This window comes from Aricia agestis, chromosome 13 (genome assembly GCF_905147365.1).
Source record: "Aricia agestis chromosome 13, ilAriAges1.1, whole genome shotgun sequence".
NCBI classification, from domain to species: domain Eukaryota; kingdom Metazoa; phylum Arthropoda; class Insecta; order Lepidoptera; family Lycaenidae; genus Aricia; species Aricia agestis.
The window spans coordinates 13,008,642-13,024,515 of record NC_056418.1 but is presented as its reverse complement, the minus strand read 5'-3'; the positions used below and the strand labels follow the sequence as shown (position 1 = coordinate 13,024,515).

Here is a 15,874-nt window from a genome sequence, read left to right as displayed (position 1 = left end):
TTTAAAATTATCTACTTAAGTGAACATTATACTTGCACAATGCACATATAAAAAAGTAACAAAAATAAACAAGTAATTAGGTACACCTCATATAGGTATTTTATTCTTTATTTATTTCTTTGCGATTTATAATATTGCTTTCAGCTTTACGTTTTAATGTGGATAAAAATAAAGTATAAAATAATAAAAATTATCCTGCCACATACAAGTTTAGTATAATATTATAAATTATTTACTTACCTATGTACTTTTTAAAAAGTTTGTGTCCTAACATAACTACTATTACTAAGGGTGGGTTGCACCAGAGGCGTGGTTAAAGTTAAAGTTATGGTCAAAGTTATGGTTATAGTTAAAGCTAACTTTAACTTTAACCTTAACTTTGACCACAGAATTTGACAGATGACAGCTGGTACGACAAGGCTTTACATGAACGTTGGCGGGGGCGCTGCTGGTAAAGGAGAACTGTCAAAAATTGGGTTTATGTATGATGACAGCCTTAGTTCCTTTTTTCGCCACGTTCATTTAAAGCCTTGTCGAGCTCAAGGTTATCGTCAAATATGGCGTCCATTATTGACTTTAACCAAAGATTTGACATTTCGCATTGTAGTTAAAGTTAGAGTTATAGTTATAGTCAAAGTAAGTTGGTGCCTAAGGGTGAGTTGCACCAACTTACTTTAACTATAACTTTAACCATGCTTTAACCATAACAAAATGTCAAATGAACTGTCAAATCCCTAGTAAAAGTCCGAAATGGACGCCATATTTGACGATAACCTTAACCTTAACTATAACTACGCCTTTCGTGCAACCCACCCTAAGTAAACAATAGATGATATTACATAATTCGGAATAAAATAATGAAATACTATAATAACATAGACTATTTTTTATGTTAAAAAATATACAGTGATAATCTGGTGAATAAACAATTTTATTTTATTTTTTTCTAACTAGATAGCGCTGACAGCATCATATTTTTAACGACAGTTATACCTATGCAGAAGATCATTTCAATCTGTTTTTAATGCCAGCTCTTTGCAGCCAAAATATATTTTGACTTGATTTTGACCTAGAAGGGATGCATTTTAAATTAAGGTAAATGACTAGTAGATTGGACAGTACCAGTCATTGGAAAAAGCACAAAAATACAATATTTAATAATGTTGCTTTAAAAATTTCCTGTTTTTAAAGTAAAAAAAAAATCCACAGCCGAATATATAACCTCCTCGTTTTTTGGAAGTCGGTTAAAAAGAACGCCTGTTTTTAAAGAAAAACAGCTTGTTTTTAAAGCAACATTAATAAATATGGTGTTTTTGATAACAGCAAAATTTGTTTATATTACAAAAAAGGCAACATTATTACATAAATATCGTCCGAAAATGTATGTAGTTAAGCAGTTGCTATATTAATACAAGACTACAAAAAATGACAATCTTATTACAACTGGCTAACAAAAGCAACTTTTTAAACTTTAAATCCTTGTTATTTATTACTTACATTATTCATGATCATGGACATATCATTGCGAGACGTCTCAAACTTATAAGTCGGCAACTCACACTTACAAAGGCCGTCAACGCACCTGCAGCTCTTCTAATGTTGCGAGTGACCATGGGCAACGCTGACCATGCTTTCCATCAGTTGACCCGTTTGCTCGTTTGCCCCCTTATTTTAGTTTTAAAATATTAAGTACTTTTCTAAAAGCCAATAATATATTATGCATATTCACCATTCTATGAAGGTACTAAGTAATTCTATTTTTTTAATATGATTCTTTTTAGGCAATGTATATAAGCCTCGTAGCAGTAGGTAATACAGAAATGGAAAAAAAAGGACTAAAAACTTTTAGTATAACTACCAAAGGGTTTTTTATAATAAATAGCCGAAAAAATCACTACTAAAGGAGTGAGCACACTCAGACGGGCCGTGCCGGGGCTCATCGCAAAAATCCGCCTCCATACAATTTGTATGGAAGCGGAAATCCGCTGCGCCCCGACACAGTGTGCGATACGCGCATCCGCTTCCATACAAATTGTATGGAGGCGGATTTTTGCGATGAGCCCCGGCACGGCCTGTCTCCAATGAGTTTCTAAAATACTAGAGTAGCAATGTCTTACAAAAGATTCTCAGAAATGCGTAACCACTTTTTTGTTCAAAAGACAATGTCAAGTCATATATTCGTTATGTCATTATGTATGTGAGATATGCCTACAGGCATCTTCGAAGTGGCAACGCGTTGCTACCGTAAACTTCCAATCTAGTTACGTTAGTAACATAGAATATCATTGCCTGTCTCAGTGTGCTCACTCCTTAACACTGCGCACTGACATAATACCCGACCAAATAACGTATAGTCTGTCAAGCAAGAGTAGACGCAGTACAAACATTTTCTAAACCTAATCACGCTCAAAAGTTGGTTTTCTTTCTCTTTGTATTTCCACAGAGAAAAATATTATCACCTTGCACATTTTTATCTCGATTTAATAAGGTTTTCATATTTTTTATGTGATTTCAAAATTGTGTGTCTACTCTTTTTGACAAGCTATAGTTCTCACATCGGCTTATATGTATTAATTTCTCTGATAGTACAAGAAACAAAATTCATAACTTAGCACACAAAATGTTCCCAACACAAACCACTTAACTATAATATTATTAACCCCGCAATAATAAAGAATATGTTCAAACAATCCGTAAACTTATAAGTTTATACAATGTTTTATCCTTGTCCGTTCATTTCAAAACCTCCTCCTTTTTAGAAGTCGGCTAAAAAGGTACTGAATCTCTCTAGCGCCAACTAGTGGCAACTTTTGGCGTTAACCGATTTTTTTAAACAATAATAATATCATAATTAATAATAAAAAGTTATAAGAAAATACTACAAGCAATTATTTAGTGCATAAATTACTTGATTTTTTTTTAATATTATGGTCTGGTTTTCTGGAAACAGAATTAAATTATAGGTGGCGCTAGTTTAACTGCAGTCTCTTTATATACAAGGTCAAAATATCGTTAGACTTTAGAGTTTCTGATTAGTAAACATTATCTAAAGTAATATTAAGACTAAAATACCCAAAACAATAAATAGAAATTCGTTAACACCGAAAAATTCTACTTTACTATGCTGCAACGGCTTCTTAGATTTCATTGTGATAAAAGATACATAGGACGGACTACTTTACTCAGAAAAAATATTTTTTCTGAATAGTTACATTATTCAGAAAAAATATTATTTCATATTATTTTTAAATAGACTAAAACAAGTAATAAGACCCACTCACGACGATATAGATAACATAAAAATTATAAAGTTTTTAGCACGTTACCTTTATCGTTCTTCATATTTACGAAGGAGATAGCATGATCTTGACAAATGATTTGAAATAATCCAGAAACTAATGCAAGTAGGTCTTAAAAAGTTATAATAGTTGGGGAGGGGAAGAGGGGATTTCGAGACTAGCTCGAGCGTGTCAGATTAAGCTTGCATAGGCTTCCGACATCTGTCTAGTTATCATGGTACAGAAATCGGATTTCTCACGTGGTGGGTAATTTCTTTTTTTTTTTTTTTTTTTTTTTTTTTTAAATACCCCAAAGAAGCTTCCATATAAAGCAATGACGATTCAAAGGTTAGGTTTTAGGTAAGCCTGTAGGGACATTTTAAAATATAAAAAATAAAGCTTCATATTTTCTTAACTAAGCTTCGCAGATATTTTATTTTGCTCTAAACTAAATAATTTAGTCCTTGTTGTCTAAAATATATTTATAATTTACCTAAATAAGCAATTTTCTAAATATATTTTCTTTTTCAAAACTTTAAAATGGCTGCAGTTTCTGAACCCACCGCTAAAATAAAAAAACACTTATTATTTTTTTATCAGCTTTACCTAATGTACAAAACGTACTCTAGGTCTCCATGACGCTCGAGTGACTACAAAAATAGCACCCTCCCCTCCTCTACTATAATAAGCTCCAACATTATTATATATTAAACGCTGTTAAGCATTTGTGTTGAGTTATGAATACAGTAGTTGTAAGTGATCTAAAGAACATGACTGCATTCATAACTCAATACGTATTTTTTGTGGTGATACACACATAGAATTAGAACGTATTTTGATATCGTTGGATACACAAATGATTAACAGCGTCCATTCATGAAGCCTGCTTACAGCACAATAAAAATACAATTATTTAGAAGACATCAAATACAATTTTACAAAAAATATAAAATTATTTTATAATAAATTATACAAAACAATTTACAATTGTTTCATGTCGTATCATTCTTATAAACTTTGAGCCTAAGCTAAGATCACTGGTTACACACCGAAATACCTAAAATACTAATTCAAGCAAGATTTTATATTATTAGTTAAAGTTTTCTTCTAAATCTTGGCCAAAAAATGCATTTAATGCAGCAATACCAACATAAGCTGGTCGCTAGATCAATCTTGATGATTCTAATTTCTTACTTTTTCCTCTTTTTGGTAGCACCTAGAGCTTAACTTTAAAAATAATAATAATAATTCCCGTGGTAAGTCATAACACTTTTGCAATGTAAATGCTTCTGCTATTATCTATACAATTAACAAGTAAATAAGTCATTTAAACTGTGTTTAAATTAATCATTAAAAACCAATAAAAATTTAATTCGTAGTTGATACTCGATCGAAATATAATAGGCATGACGAATTTTTTTCTTGTTGGTAAGTGAAAGACAATTTAAAAATAAGAATATCGGTGAAAAAATGACTTTGATAGCTTAAAAACTCTCCAAGATATCCATACAAAATGTTACCTAACTGTGACATCACGATTAGGTAGTTTGTTCGATAGCTATGTTAAATATTGCGTTTATGAAAGTGGTTTCATGAGATTTTTTTTTTATAAATTGCATAACTTATCGAATGGTATAAAAAAATTAGGGCATTTTATAAAAAAAATCGACTTGACTAACTTTGAAGGCTCTTAACAAAAAAAATACATAAGTTATGAAGCTGAAATTTTGTAAATATACTTATATTTTATCGCTATGTCTTTATTTTATTCAAAAAATCAGCTAATCTTTGACCTTGTCGTCATACCTATTACGTAGATTGTAGAACATGACATAACATGGCCATAAAGAATGGTCTACAGACATTTTATCACTGACCTCCAACAAGTACGGTGGACTTATGTACCCTTTGAAATGACAGCAATTTTTTGTGTCTATTTGAAGCGGAATCAGCGCCCCCAATGTGGGGGAAGAGAACTAAATCTGACGTAAAATGATGTTTGAAAGTCGCCATATTGGCGCTGATAGCAGTAGTAATTGGAACTAATACTAGTTTCTACAACCAATAGCGATTAAGCCATTTGTAAGTTACGTCAGGTTTAGTTCTTTTCCCCCGCATTGGGGCGCTGATTCCGCTTCAAATAGGCACAAAAAACAGTTGGGTATCATAAGTCTAGCGTACTTGTATATTGGAGGTCAGCGGGGCTAAAATGGTCGCTTTGAAGAAAAATATCATTCATTTTTCTAAAATCGCAAAATGCAACTCTGCTTGCAATTCATTTCTGTATTTTTGTACTGATTTGACATTTGTCAGTTTGACAGTTTTGACAATTCATTTACTGAATTGATTGAGAGGAATTGCTAAATGTGACCATTTTAGCCCCGCAGTACGTTTCACCCATGTTATGATATCGGAGGTTGAGCATGAGTTCCTATAGTCACAGTTGGACACTGTCAAACATTCACTGTATCATGCCAGAAAAAAGTTACGTATTGAGTTATGAATGCAGTCATGTTTTTTAGATGATTTAGAACAAGACTGCATTCATAATAATTCAACAAAAAAAATGTGGGTTAATACACAAATTATTAACAGCGACTATTATCGTTTCGTTTTTGGATATCAAGTATCATGTTATGTATGTAGTCAACATTTTTATTCAAATCATTATTACGCTTACTTTATCTGCAGATTCTGCAGGGGCTCATGCTCACACCTTAATAACTGAATGCACTTAAAATAGAGGTACAGAAAAATCATTATTCATTAGTATTTAATTCTGATGATTAATATCAGAATATTCATTTAGTCTTCTATTTATATAGAAGACTAAAAATATACTTATTTAATTAAAAAGTCGGTTCAAAGACATTCAATGTCACGTCCAAATGACCTATTCAAATTATCAAGAGTCTTGCTATGCGACGTGACCGCGAACTACATTCTATCAGGCGCGTGCCTATAAAGGCCTTATCATACTAGCGGTGGCCTGGATTTATACATAGGCCGTTTAGGCCGCGATCTAGGGGCGGCAGCGTCTTAGGGGGCAGAAAAAATTGTACATTGACGGGAAATAAAGTGGCCTCATTATAAATCCGGCACTGCGTCGCGGACGCACAACGAATCGTTCGCATACGCACAAGAGGATAGCAGCGTTCTGCACTTTTTAAAATCGCTGCAAACACGCAATTAAAACGTCTCGTATCCGCCACGTGTCCGCGACGTATTCGCTGCGCGCTCGCTCCACTTATTATCGGCATCACACGCATCGGACGCATCGCATGCAACGGATTTTAGTATGCCTTGTATACAAACTACAACAGCGTCTACTGAACCGCACTGCACGCAATGGGTTTTAGATGAGGCATACTCCGTTGCGTGCGTCCTACGAATAATAAAAACTAGTCCTATGCGTCCGATACCTTAAGGGCGCGTTCAGACGTTTTCTGCGCGCGCGGATTCAGCTCGCGTGTTTTCCCAAACGCTACAGCAGAAAACGCGCACGTCTGAACGCGCCGTACATCCGGTCGCCAACCACTAGTTTGATAACAGCCTTGCATTAACTAAATCGCTTAGCGAAGTGCATCACATTAATATCACAATCATAAATCATTTAACCTAACTCTAATACAAGTCACATATAAACTCCTGGACGAGTTTAAGGATGTTTTCCGGTGAATTCAGATGCACGTGGTGCGTTCCCTCCACCTCGACATACTTGACTTCAGCCGTCTCTTTTAGTTTCTCGATTACGTCCAAGTAGTAGTCCAACCTCTCCCATTTTTGGCCGGGAACAGCTCTTATATTCAGTACCTTGCACTTAACTTTGGTAGCGTACTCGAGAGCCGTTTCTATGGACATCATCGCAAGTCCGGCCACTTTTAGCCGGGGGTCGCGGGTAAAGAAGTAGCCAGGTGTGTTCAAATGCGCAGGATGCTGCATCATGCCCCTCCTCATCAGGACTTTACAGTTCTCCTTCGATATCGATCCCCGGTAAGCTTCGCACACCTTATCTATCATTTCCTCGTACGGCAAGCAGGGTAGCTGCTCTTCTGATAAGTGGTCGTAATCTATATTCTTATCTATCATGGCGGTGGTAGATTTGACCAAGTGGCTGGGAGGTCGGACCGCTGGACTGGCGATATCTATGCACATAATTCGGTCTACATCATCGGGGAACGACGCCGCGTACATAAAACTCAAGGCGCCGCCGAGGGAATGGCCCAGGAGGCTGACTTTGGACCACTTGAAGTGCTTCATTATCCGTCGCAGGAGGACCACACCATCCCAGAAGACGTAGTATAGCATGCCGGTTGGGTAGTGAGAGGAGAAGCCGTGTCCGGGCAGATCGATGCACAACACCGCGGTACTTGGTGGCAGAAGTGGGATTAGATTGTCCCATGTCCCCGCGTTGTCCTGCCACCCGTGTATAGCTATTACGGGCTGTTTGTCCCTGGGACCCCACCAGCGGCCCGCCACGTGTCCCCATGGCACCGGGATTTCGACCTCCTCCACTTTTACCCCCGGCGGTAAATCTGAAATAGTTTTTATTTGTAATTAGTTAAATATATCCAAGATTCGCGAGGTCATTCGACCCCTGATTAGAATATTTATCGTGGACAGAGGTCAAGGAAGGAAGTAATGAGTGTTACGTAACTGTGTGCCAAAAGTAAGCTGCTTATGTAAAATACGTGACATAAACCATGGGGACACGGGCTGTTATAGATGCTTTGGCAATCAGATCATCCATCATGGCCCAATATGATGTAGAGCCTTTAATTGGTGGGGCCAAGTTTTCCATAACTTGACATACTAATATGTATTCTGTGATACAGTATAAAATATAAATTATGACTGACGGCTGCATTCAGAAACAATGATAATTAAACTTTAATTTAATGAAGAGTTTGACAGATAATGTCAAAATCTTCATTTATTTACAAAATATAAGTAATTAATATTCGTCTCTGAGTGCGGTTGTATGACAGGGGGTTATTTATGATAAGATAAAAGATTTCCATAAAACAATTGAATTTAATGATTCTGTGGATTCACCAATTACAATAAGATATTTATGTTAATAAATTGTATTGTATGCTGATTAGTGGGAACTATAATATATTGTTATAATAATTATTATAAATACGAATTATGTTCATGCCTTATGACGAGATAAAACGCTATTAAGCAAGTATATTTATTACTCTATGATAAAAATAAGTTAAAAAGGCGTACCTAGTTTCGCTACATGTGTGTAAGTAAGACGTATGTAGTTACAATGTCTTAGAACTTTGGCTTTCATTGTGATATAGTATGTATATTATGTTTATGATCCATGAATGGCCGACTTTTAAAATTAACATTTCGCACAGTAAAGGCGTAGTTGCATTGCATTGCATTTGCAGTGTTGCGGCTTTACTTGCTTGCGTGCACTAAATTACGATGCGAACCTAATACTTAACACTGGCCTTAATCGCTCTTACTTTTACCCTTTCTCTCTTCCATTTTGTATAAACATAGTCTGTTGGGAATCAGAAATAGTGACAGATTAATATTATGTCCAATTTCCTTCCTTTAACAATCTGTCACTTACGTTCTACCGCAGTACGGCAGTACGAAACCCTTTCGGCTGTGTGGTATGTGGTGTGGCTTTCGGATGTGGTACACAGCAATTACCATTAAATCACACAATCACTCACACCTAGATAATTGTAAAGTCCAGAAATGAGATATTATGTTACTCGTAATCATGACTTGCACTCTCGCTTGCACCTTGATCGTCGATATACAGACAGATATATCTAATAATAAAAGTCAACATTCGCGCTGCTGAATCATTCTAGATAAGACTTTTAAAATTGGACTTTGGACGGTGAGGTAACGTTAATCCCTTGTAGTTAAGACGAATCTTACGATACGTAAAGCCCCGTCCCCACTCGCGCGCGAACCGCGCGCGACGCCGCGAAATTTCCGCGAAACGTGAGTGTGGATCAGATTCGCATATTTTTCGCACTTCGCGGCTGGTTCCCCGACTGCATCCACACTCGCGCGCGAACCGTGCGCGACGCCGCGAAATTCCTGCGAAGCATGAGTGAGAGATCCGATTCGCATATGTTTCGCACTTCGCGGCCCGTTCCCCGATTGTTGTCGGTTTTTTGTCCCGCGACAAAGAGATTTTTTTAATCTTTATTTTAATAAAGGCTTTTGCCATACAAGACATGCCAGCATTGTTTAGTGAACAGATAATTAATCCTACTTTATACTTTATTACTTTAATTACTTTATACTTTATAATATTATAAAGGCGAATTTGTTTGGATGTATGGATGTTTGTTACTCTTTCACGCAAAAACTACTGAATGTATCTTAATGAAACTTTACAACAATATTATAGCTTATACATCAGAATAACACATAGGCTACAATTTTAATTGACTTTCAAAATGGAGGAGGTGTTATGTTCGTTTTTTTATATTTAACGATTACTCCGCCGTTTGTGAACCGATTTTCAAAATTTTTCTTTTGGCGTACAGAGTATCATTCCAATTTGGCACTATACTCACAAAAGTGGTGATCTGATGCTGGGAGCCATGACTAATCGAGGGAACTCCTCAAAATTTATATGGAAACATGTGGTGACTTCGGTTTCGTGGGAAGTAGTCTAAGCAAAATATGCAATCAACAAGTAAGATTTTGCACCAAGATATACCATGATTAGGTTGGGAAGGTGCTGAGAGAACTCGTTTGCATTGCTTTAAGAACGGAAAGCATATGCTACTATGCAAATTACATTCACCATCACTACCATATTATACCTTATAAAGTTATATGCATCCCATGATTATGAGCCTATTATGACCCATTGGTACTTTTCATAGTCATTTAGATCAAGATTCGATTTTGTCAAGCGATTTAAAAAATATTTATTTCTTTGATTGAATAGGTACGTTAATCACAGGAACTATAGGTCCGATAAAAAAATATTTGAGTGTTAGCTCATTTATCAAAGAAGGCTATAGGCTATTTTATCACGCAAACTAATAGGACCGAAGAAACAGAGGAAATGTGGTTAAAACGGAAAATTATTAGCAAGTGTTTATCTCACGAACTACTAAAGCAATTCTGTATGTTAATTGGCACAGATTTAGAGTAGACTACGTGAAGAGAGATAAGCTATTTTGTTGCAAAAAGATGTACGATTTCCGCAAAAATTCCTAATAATTTACGCGAGCGAAGCCGCGCGGGCCATCTAGTTTATAATATAAAGTAAGATAAATACGGCTCAAGAGCGCAAACTACACTGCGGACATGTCGCGAACTTTGCGAGTGTAGATTAGTGTAGATTTGGCAGGTTTGGTTGCAGTTCGCGGCGTGCTGTCGCGCGCGAATGTGGATCAGTAGATTTGGCAGTATGCACTATGCAGCGCGATCCGCGGCGCGCTGTCACGAGCGAGTGTGGATCAGCAGTAAGAGTCCGGTCCGGAAACTTACAATATTTTTGCACCATACTGTCATACATTTTGAATATACTTTAACGTTGTTCGTGGCGGCCGAAAAGGAAGATCTTCCGACCGAGCGAGGTGTTATGCTCGGTCAGGCAGAAGCCCACTGACGTCATTTCAGACGTTGTATATATCTTGCCGTTCTCCGAATATTGTATTTTGTAAATGCAGGAATGTTAGGCGAATTGTGGGTACCGCCACAATACTTTTAAGTAATAAGCATTTTTTTTGCTCCTATGCGTATACTGGACTCATTTTGATCAAATTTGGTATGGTAGTAGCTTAAGTTCTGGAGCCGAAACGAAAGTTTTGTTTTGAAAATAATTAATATTTATTAATTAGTAATTACATAAGTACTTAATTAATTAATAATATAATGTTTTAATTAGTTACTGTTAAAACTAAATAACTTTTAACAAAGTTATTGAGTTTTAACAGAGCGTGGCTTTTTTTGTTTTTTTTACACGGGGAAATGCTTTGCTCATCCCCGGCGAATCGGCCGGGGTATGTGAGGATTCTCCGAGGAACTACCCACTAAAACCCCATGGTGCTCCACTCCCCGCTTAGGCATAGTTACGGGTTGCTGCTGCTGCTGCAAAGCAAATGCTCGAATCCGATAGACCACTTGCGCCACAGCCGCTGATATACCGACACTTCGCGGAAGGTGACGGCCGTGCTATTCAATCCTCGGACTAGTATTTGAAGACTGGTTAGTTGGTTACTTCACTCAGATAATACTGTATATAAACCATCTACAACCGATGCAAAAGCCTAAGTTTTTGAGTTTATTGTATTAAGTAAGTAATGTAAGTTTTATTTTGCTTATTTTTATTCTACTAGATTTTTTAGTAGTTTTTGTAATGTAAATTTTAATTATAAAGCAATTAAAACGACTCGGTTTTATGATAATTAGGGACTTGCGTAGATGCAACATACCAAAAAACATCATTGTACATGTGCAAAATTTGACAAAAAGTATGAATAAAAAATATAAGTATAAGTAATCAAAAATTTACTTATATTTCTCTCAGTCCGTTGGTTTGTCATGTTTAAGTTATTTTGTATCAAAAACCGAATTTGTAGTTTTTAAGAATTTCTAGAATGCTTATGTTGATCAAGACTGGCTAAGTAAGAGTTGGACTCTGTCACCTTATTCATGAAAATATTTAACACTATTATCACTATTTATATGGTTGATCATAGAGGGAAGATTTCCGGGAAAGAGACCACCTGGTAGACCAAGAAGCAAATGGATAGATGATCTAAAAGAATGGACCAGATGTAGCTACCCATAATTAAAGAAAATATAGACCGGAAGAAATTCAACCTGCTGACCGCCGAACTTCGTTATGAAGAGGGCACTAGATGATGATGTTTTTTTGGGTTCCGTAGTCAACAAGGAACCCTTATAGTTTCGGTCTGTCCGTCCGTCTGTCTCTGTCTGTCTGTCCGTCTGTCCGTCCGTCCGTCTGTCTATCCGCGGTTTTGCTCAGAGACTATAGGACCTACAAAGCTGTAATTTGGCATAAATGCACATATTAATGATGCCGACAAAATGGTACATGCAGGTACATGAAATCTTTAAAAAATATTTTTTTATGGTACCTTCCGTACACATCAAGCGGGGATGAATTTTGTTTTCGCGTCCACCCCATCATGTGGGGTGTCGTTGGATAGGTTTTTAAAAATATTATGAGTATTTATAGATTATTTTCCGAATCAGGGATCCGTTTGTGAAATATTAAGTTTTATAGTGGAGAAAATTGAGTCCAGTGTCCCCCCTTTCTACCAGCTAAACGGTTGCTTCTGGGAATGTGAAAAAATTCACGGGAGTAGGAAATATGCTGAATTTAAAAGGAAAACTATCACGGCTAAGAAGGCTTCATAAGTTATTGAGTTATAGTCGATATTTAACTAAAAATCTATACATTATAAATGCGAAAGTATCTCTGTCTGTCTGTCTGTCTGTCTCGCTTTCACGCCAAAACTACTGAATATGTAATGAAATTTTGTACACAGATAGTCTAAAGCCTGAGAAAGGACATGGGCTACTTTTTAACTGGAAAAAGGGGTTGTAAGGCGGTGAAAATGCGTAAATTTGTTCAAATTAAGTAAGTTCCAAAAACTCATAACAGATGCCGCCAAGAGTCGCCTAGATCGCGCTATCGCTTGCTAATAATATGTATTTCTATAAGAGGTGGTACCATGTTGTGCTTAGTTTTTCGATTCTCTCGATTGTTATACACGTTATCAAATAACTCACCTACCAACATAGATAACAGAAACAACAGCATACCAATAATAAATACTAAATAGTTTATGGGTAAAGCTAAAGTTGTGTAATGCAGCTAAGTTGTGAAAAGCTAAATAAGCTTTAAAATTTGGTACTTAAAAAGTTTAATTTAAAAAATATATATATTATGTGCACACTACACGGCTGTTTTGGGTATTTTGATTTAAGGGGTACCAGGGTTTTAAAAAGCTTTTGACACCAATTTTGTTGACACCGCGCGCTATAAACTGAAGTCCACGCGGACAAAGTCGCGGGGAACAGCTAGTAATGTATAAGTATAAAGGAACTTTTCGTTCAAATTCCTTTGAACATAACTGAGATTAAGTTGTTAGTAGTGTAAAACACTTTATAAATGTACATTCATTGACCATACAAAAATTATCAAAAAATATTGGTACTACGGAACCCTATATTGCGCGTAGCCCGACATTTGGCCGGTTTTACTGTATTTGTCCGATGTGTTGGAAAAGCCATTAACCTATCAACCCCCATATTAAGCTCACCGGTGAACGCGACAACAATAGAATAACAAAAGATTTCCAAGAATTTGCAATCAAAAGATTAAAAAAGAGACAATGACAACCTCTTAGAATAGCATTAAATAATATTATATAAGGAAAAATCTACTTTAAATAAAGGGATTTTTGTTTTATCCTTTTGTTTTACTAAACATAATCAGGTTTTTCAGGAACTCTAGATAAGGTCCAAATTGATTTATCATGGTACAATAAACTTTATCAATTATAGGTGTAAAGTCCTCTTTATTATACAATTAAGATAACATAGCCATTAAAGATGGTAATGTTTAGACTTTACAAAGTTAAATTAAAATAAAACATGTATTAATTATTACCTAACATCTTATAATTTTATGTTTAAGCTCTATAGTTCTATTTAAAGTTGCCTTAACCCATCAAGCCCCAAGCGGCTCCCGGCGGCCACGTAACAATTGAATTCTCACAATTGTGGTATTAAACTGAAATTACTGTATAGTAATAATATGTTTTTTAATAATATTAATAAGGGTTAAGGGGAGACATATAGACGGACAGACAGCGAAGTCTTAGTAATAGGGTCCCATTTTTACCCTTTGGGTACAGAACCTTAAAAATAATGTAATTTTCTAACTAGGACATTCAATAAAATAAAGATAATTTATGGTAATTTTCTATTTTATTTAACTTCGAATTATTTATATTATATATAATAGTCATTTCAACTAGCACATTTATTTACTGCGTTTGTCTCCTAACTTCAGTTTTCCAAAAGCAAATTAATTTGCAAATTAAAACTAAAATTTGTAGATTGTTTTTTACCAATATTTGGCTTTAAAGTAAAAAGTGATCGTCCAGACTCCTGAATAGTTTAATTTATAACTATTAGTCCAAAATATTTAAAGTGTACTTAGCGTGGCCAATAATATAGGTACTTATATCATGCTATCCACTTGATGTTAAAAAATAAAAATGGTTTTAACGTCAAGTGGAACGCGGGGATTGAATAAGTGACAGATTGACAAAGGAAATATGTCAAGTTTGTGCTTCAAATTTGTCAGTATTTTTATTTTTTTGCTAGTTTGCTGTGACCATGCTAAGCCTGTTAAAATATCTTAAAACAGTAACAACTGGTGCAGTGTTATGTGTCTACTGGCTAGTAATTCGAGCATTTTCTGGTTTGGTCACGCCATAAATCGATGCTGAACGCAAGGTCAAATAACATTATATTAATCAATAAATCATAAACGAAGCACGGAAGTATGCGGCAGAAACGCAACTTGTAAAATGTAAATACTAAATTATTAATAGTAATAAATAAATAAATACACCATAACATACCTTCCAGATTATTTCCGTTGACTTTCTCCTCGGTCATTGTAATGTAGGCTTCGCTTTCCGCGAAGAACCTCTCTTAACTTGTAAAATAAATTTTTTAAGTTAATCACAAAGAGATGGTGATCAGCATCAAGTAGGTACTTTAGTCTCAAATATCACAATGTCTCGATGACATGGTCCAAGTGGAGGATTTGCGCAGCTAGAATCAAACTCGTTATTATATAAGTAACACACAATCGAGCTATCAAGAAAATTTTCACATTACGGAATCACAAATTACGATACGGTACGACGAGCTCCGCAACCATTACAAATGACATTTGATGATCAAATTACTAGTATATATTTGTAGAAACTGACATTTGCTGACATTTGACTAAACAGCTGACTTTGATAGATGTCGAGATGTCAACATAGCTTAAAAAAAATTAAGCCTCCCGCAGACAGGCGCGATATGGCGATAATGCGTCGCGATTCCCTCAAAGTTAAAGCACACAGCTGCGATTTTATCGTCCGATATTTTGAGAGAGAGAGAGCGCCACCGCCCCACGACCAGTGTTGCCAACTCTTCAAAAAATTTCCTCCTAAAGCAACTTTTAAAACCCACTAAATGAGGGATTTTCCTATATTTTTAATTTGATTGTCAAACAGTTTCTATTTCAGTAACTAGATGGCGTATGGGTAGACAACTATCGGTAATACCAGGGAATACCATCAATAATTGCTACAAAACTGGGCAAAAGAATGTAAAACTTGATACGTTTCAATTTGAAAAAGACGCAATAATATTCCAATGAATAGGATAATAAAGTTATTATAACGATGTTTTAGCTAAAACTTACGAAAGAAATAGCCCTATTTACCGATATTCACACCAAATGTCACTGGAATTATACATTTTGGTTTTGACAACATCTTACCTGCACTTGTGCTAGATAACGGATATTTAATGGCTAATATTTTAACATC

General features: G+C 35.6%; 1 protein-coding gene across 1 annotated transcript; it reads right to left on the bottom strand.

The window, feature by feature from the left end:
- Window positions 1-5,815: 5,815 nt before the first annotated feature.
- On the bottom strand, window positions 5,816-15,206 carry LOC121732945 (probable serine hydrolase). The gene is made up of 2 exons (XM_042122980.1): window positions 14,909-15,206; window positions 5,816-7,813 (listed from the first exon to the last, which is right to left on the bottom strand). The coding sequence occupies exons 1-2, from the start codon at window positions 14,943-14,945 to the stop codon at window positions 6,903-6,905; spliced, it is 948 nt and encodes a 315-aa protein (XP_041978914.1). The 5' UTR covers window positions 14,946-15,206; the 3' UTR covers window positions 5,816-6,902.
- Between the last annotated feature and the right edge of the window lie 668 nt (window positions 15,207-15,874).